Here is a 6,315-nt window from a genome sequence, read left to right on the forward strand (position 1 = left end):
GCCTGCCGACGCGCCTTCCGACTCCCGGGGGCAGCGGCCAGCACATCTGCTGGTCCTTCGAGCCGGATCAAGAAGAATAGAAGACAAAATAGAAGATGCCCGTCACACGAAGCAGAACTGGCAAGATGCAAGAGGAGAAGACAGAAGAGCATCAAACAGATGCAGAACAGGTCCCAGACCCACCGCGGAGGGAAAACCCGTTCCCTATTCGACATAGCATACCGCCGAGGTCGCCATAAGGGACACAAGACGTCGAAGAAACCGTCGTTCAACAAACAACGGCGCGATCACAGCTCTCCGATAGAGAAAAGGAGAGACAGAAACAAATCGCTATCGCCCGAGAAGAGGTCATTCGCTATCGATTACAGTTGGCGGAGGTCAAGCTAGCCCGACTGGAAGCCTTCGGAGAAGAAGACGAAGAACCGTCGGAACCAGCATCGCAAGACGGCCACAATAGGGTCGTCGAGTGGCTCGAGCAGCAGTCCGAGCCACCACCGCCTCCACCAGAAGCACCACCGAATCCACCGAAGAGGCCCACACCGGCAAGAATAGAGGAGCCGCTTCGGGGTACCATAGAAACTCACCAACGATTGGCACCCACAGACACCATTCAAGTTGGTGATCTCGCAACTGCAGTAACCGAAATCGTCAGGGCGACTACAGCGTCGCTAGCGGCCGTCGCGCCGCACCCACAAGCGTCAACGTCGGGTCCCCTAGCAGCACAGTATAGAGGGGAACTCACACCGTTCTACGGGGCGCATACCGATTGGCTGGCCTTCAAGGCAGCCTATGAAGAATCTGCGGGGTATCTAACGCCGTCGCAGAACATAGAAAGGCTCCGGAGAGCCTTACGAGGGGAGGCTAGGTCAGCAATGAAGAGCCTCCTAATAGCAAACACGCCGGCCGAAGAGATCATGCACGAGTTGGAGCTCACCTTCGGTCGACCGAACAACATAGCAGAAGTCGAAATAACAAAGCTGCGGAGTCTTCCACCACCGAAGGACACACCGGGGGAGTTCTGCAGATTCGCCACAGCCGTCAAGAATAGCATCGTGTCATTGAAGACGTTGAAGAAGATCAACTTCCTATACAACCCGGAAGTGGCGAAGTTATTAATAGAAAAACTACCGCCGAACATTCGACATAGGTGGTATGTTTACTGCCAGCAGCAAGCCCACGAAGACGTACCGGATTTAGTACAGTACTACAACTTCGTGAAGATAGAAGCTGAAATTTATAGCGTAAGCGCCGAACCCATGAAGATAGCAAGCATGGACGACAAACCGAAGCCGTCGGAAAGTCGTCGTGTTCAAATCCGTCCGCAGCGAACACATACAGCGAGCAAGACGGACAGCCCACCCCGCCACAAGCCAACGTGTCCCGTGTGCAAATCAAATTCGCACACGGCGGCGCAACAGTGTGAAAAATTCAAGAAAGAAAATAGCTACGGGCGTTGGGAAATAGCGAAGGCGCAACGTCTGTGTTTCCGATGCCTACAATATCGAACACAGACACATAACTGCAAGACGAAGACTTGCGGAATAGATGACTGCCCACGTATGCATCACAAATTGTTGCACTACAGGGCAGCGAGCGAGACACAGAAGACAGAGACAGCAACAGTATCGACAGGCGTCTCGCTCACACGTTCACCGCGCAGTTATCTCAAAATACTGCCGGTGAAAATAGTCGGACCGCGGGCCAGCATCGACACTTTCGCCCTCCTCGACGATGGATCTACCGTCACCCTCATAGATGAGGAAATAGCCACAAGAGTCGGCGCGGAGGGGCCGACAGAACCACTGAAAATAGAAGCACTGGCCGGCGCAACGGTTCGAACAAATAGCTCGAGACGCGTAACTCTAACGTTATGCGGATCAGAAGAGGAGTATGAGATCTCCGCCAGGACAATGAAGGGACTCAAACTCGCCAAACAACAAATAGAAGAAAGGGATATCCGACGATGTCAACACCTGGCTGGCATCAAGAAGATACTGTGTTACCACGACGCCACACCAACGATCCTCATCGGCCAAGACAATTGGGAACTGTTGCTGGCCATAGAAGTTCGCCGAGGATCTTCGTCACAACCAGTCGCATCGAAAACTCCGCTCGGGTGGGTGCTGCATGGAGCGTCCACTCGCAGTCTCGGCCATCAAGTCCACCATGTATATCATATACGTGAGGGGGCCGAGGATAGAATAGAAGAGGAATTAAGAAGATATTTCTCTATAGAATCACTAGGCGTGCTGCCAAGAAAGACGCGCGCCGACCCTCAAGAGCGAGCACTACAGATACTACAGAAGAAGACTCGCGCTCTGCCAGATGGGGGATATAGTACATCGCTACTGTGGAAAACAGATAAAGTCGAGTTGCCGAACAACTACGATGCGGCGCTCAACAGGCTGTACAGCACAGAGAAGAAAATAGATAGGAATCCACAGCTGAAAGAAGAATACGAGCGACAAATAGCGCTCCTAATAGAAAAAGGCTACGCAGAAGAAGCCGCCACCACCCCATCGGACGCCCGCACCTGGTATCTTCCGCACTTTCCCGTGCTTCATCCAGCTAAGCCGGGGAAAGTTCGTCCAGTCTTCGATGCAGCCGCTCGCGCCAGGGGGACGTCACTCAACGATCATCTGCTGACCGGTCCGGACTTACTTCAATCGTTACCAGGGGTGTTAATGCGATTCAGACAACATCCAATAGCCGTCGCCGCAGATATAGAAGAAATGTTTCTACGAATAGAAATCAACGAAGAAGATAGAGATGTCCTGCGGTTCCTGTGGCGACAACACCGGCGGGAGGGACCACCCCGCGAATATAGAATGAAGGCAGTGATCTTCGGCGCCGCCTGCTCACCGTGCATCGCTTTGTACATCAAGAACCACAACGCAGAACAACACAAGGAACAATATCCAAGAGCAGCCGACGCAATCATCCATAACCACTATATGGATGATTACCTTCAAAGTTTCCAAACGGAGGAAGAAGCTATGAAAATCACCCATGAAGTTGACACCGTACATAGGAAAGCAAAATTCCATTTAAGGAAGTGGACATCGAACAGCCCACAACTACAAGAAAAATACAACAGCACAAGAATAGAAGATAGGACCGTCTCCATAGATAGAGCCGACAAAGAAGAGAAAATATTAGGCCTCACATGGAGGCCCGCCACGGACACATTGGGCTTCAACTTAAATATGGCCCGAATTCCGCAAGAGATAGTCAACGGAAGTCGCACACCGACAAAAAGAGAAGCCCTCCGGACGGTCATGTCTCTCTTCGACCCACTAGGATTAGCATCACCCGTCACCGTGCAAGCGAAAGGCATTTTACAAGAAACATGGCGAATCGGCATCGGTTGGGACGAGAAATTGCCTGAGAAGTTAGCCGAAGACTGGACGAAGTGGACACAGCACTTAATCAATTTACGCCATATCAACGTGCCACGATGTCATCCGGAGCTGAGCAGCGCGTCATCCAGGGAACTGCACACATTCGTAGACGCAAGCGAGAACGCCTACGCCGCCTCCGTGTATTGGAGAGTGCAAGACAAGGACGGCAACATTCACGTGACACTCGCCATAGCCAAGGCGCGAGTTTCACCTCTGAAGATAGTATCTATACCAAGACTCGAGTTGCAAGCCGCTGTCCTGGGTTGCCGGTTAGCACGTACGGCTACAGAAGAATACCAGATTAAACCGGACCGTCGATACTTCTGGAGCGATTCAAGAACAGTATTAGCGTGGTTAAGGGCTGGTCCACGCACATTCAAACCATTCGTGGCGCATAGAGTCGCGGAAATAGAAGAAGAAACGAAAGCGAACGAATGGAAATGGGTACCTACGCGTCACAACGTGGCCGATGACGCAACTCGAGGAGTGCCCACGGATTTCGACACGGAACACCGATGGTTCACCGGACCCCAGTTCCTATACAAGCCGCAGGAAGAATGGCCCGGGCAAGATGAGCCTGGTGGCATAACAACAGACACCGGAGAAGAACGCACGCACATGGTATACACAGGCGATAGCAACACAACAGACAGCGGCGTACTCCCGGACATCACACGCTTCACGTCATGGCTGCGACTACTACGAGCCACAGCACGCGTGTTGCAGTTCATCGACCGGTTACGCGAAGCGGTCGAAAATAGAAAAAACACCGCCTCACAAAACGCGGTACATTATAGGCGCACAGCGCGCAATATAGAGAAGGACCCGGCGTGGAATAAGAAGACAGCTCGCAAAATAGTACGGACAGCGCCGAGGTTCGACAATAGTGAAGAAAGAAATTTCATCAAATTAACTGCGGAATATATACAGCGCGCGGAACAATTGTGGATACGGGCCGCGCAACAAGAATCGTTCAAGAACGAAATAGAAACACTCCGCGGTAAAGGGACAGTCGATAACAATAGCCGACTGAAACCACTAGCGGTGATCGAAGAAGACGGTTACATCAAGTTGAAATCAAGAATAGCAGCAGTCGTCGATGTTACAGACAGCATGAAGAAACCAATAGTCCTGGATGGGAATCATCGATATACCCAGTTGTACCTGGACTGGGTGCATAGAACGCATCACCACGCCGGAGTCGAGTTGGTGATGAACGAAGCTCGACAGCATTATTGGATACTTCGAGCGAGACCGACAATTCGCAGCATCGTCAAGCGATGTCAACTGTGCCGACTACGACGCGCAACAACATCGATCCCGCCCACCGGAGACCATCCGGTCAGCCGACTCGCCCATCACCAGAGGCCGTTCACATACACAGGCGTGGACTTCTTCGGGCCTCTTAGTGTCACCGTGGGGCGACAACACCACAAACGCTACGTCGCGTTGTTCACATGCTTGACAACGCGAGCAGTACATTTAGAGTTAACCACCTCATTGTCCACAGACTCCGCAATATCCGCACTTAGGCGGATGATGGCCCGACGAGGGAAGCCAACCGAGATCTGGTCCGACAATGGGACCAACTTCCACGGCGCAGACGCAGAGCTACGTCGCGCCGCCATAGAAGCAAGTCGCGAAGACGCGGCTAATCATCGTATACGCTGGCGGTTCATCAGCCCCAGCGCACCATTCATGGGCGGAGCGTGGGAACGTCTCGTCCGCTCCGTGAAAACAGCATTAGCCGCCACACTGCATGAGCGGCACCCTTCGGAAGAAACATTAGTCACACTGCTGTGTGAGGCGGAATATACCGTGAATAGCCGTCCGCTCACACATGTGTCAACTGAACCGGACGACGAGGAAGCTCTCACGCCTAACCACTTTCTACTGGGAGGATCGGGCAAAGTGCAAACTCCGGGAAGCTTTGAAGACACCGATATCGATAGCCGGAGTCACTGGAAGAGAGCGCAGCGGCTAGCAGACCACTTCTGGAGCCGATGGCTCCGGGAGTACCTACCGGAACTTCAACACCGGCGGGAGCCCCGCGGCACGGGGCAACCTCTGCGCATCGGAGACTTAGTCCTGATCGTCGACTCCAATCTCCCGCGCAACACATGGCCGCGCGGGAGAGTAATAGCAGTGTTTCCCGGCCCAGACGGCGTCATTCGAGTGGCCGACATCCAGACCAAGAATGGCGTGCTGAGGAGGCCAACCAAACGACTCGTGGTCCTGCCAACGGGAGTTGCTGATAGTGAAGAGCGGGCTCCGGAACCAGACAAGGCTCCTGCAGCGCCCTCGACGACCGCTGCAGCGGCGGGAGAATAATGTTCCGGACCACCGCTTAAAGATTATATATAGTCATAGTTTGTAGAAATAAGTTCGATTAGATATAGCAAATTTATAAATAGTACAATTGTTACATAGTAACACCTTAAGATTAATAGATTTGATAGGGATAAGTTTATAGAAATTTAAGTTCTTTATGTTATTATTTACAAAAATGCTTGACAAATAAATGATTATAATGGTTGTGGTTTCAATCCCCTAAAAATAAATAGGTCGGCAAATAGAAACGGAATAGAATGTAGTACATAGGCATAAACTATAAAAAGTATCTTTTATAGTATCATTATGTAATCATTTGTAGATATGTAATAATGATTGTAATGTGCGTTGCGCGGCAGCATTCGTTCGACTGACGCGCAACCTCGCTCTACCGCGCTATATATATATGAGGGGAAGGGGAGCGAGGTCATATAAAAGGCACGCGATCCGCGAAATCGCGAATTATTCCTAAACCGCACGTCGCGCAGCGCACACATCATAATAGAAATGTAAATTAAAGATGGTATTGACGTTTGATGCACAAATTGTAAACACAAAATGTAAGATTGATAAAATATAATAA

At 51.3% G+C, this 6,315-nt stretch overlaps 1 protein-coding gene across 1 annotated transcript; it reads left to right on the forward strand.

Moving 5' to 3' along the window:
- Positions 1-95: 95 nt before the first annotated feature.
- On the forward strand, positions 96-5,732 carry LOC131843444 (uncharacterized). Its single transcript, XM_059192087.1, has 2 exons — positions 96-170; positions 294-5,732. The coding sequence occupies exons 1-2, from the start codon at positions 96-98 to the stop codon at positions 5,730-5,732; spliced, it is 5,514 nt and encodes a 1,837-aa protein (XP_059048070.1).
- The last annotated feature ends 583 nt before the right edge of the window (positions 5,733-6,315 follow it).

This window comes from Achroia grisella, unplaced genomic scaffold (assembly GCF_030625045.1).
Source record: "Achroia grisella isolate CSIRO2021 unplaced genomic scaffold, CSIRO_AGI_Agris_v1 utg308, whole genome shotgun sequence".
NCBI classification, from domain to species: domain Eukaryota; kingdom Metazoa; phylum Arthropoda; class Insecta; order Lepidoptera; family Pyralidae; genus Achroia; species Achroia grisella.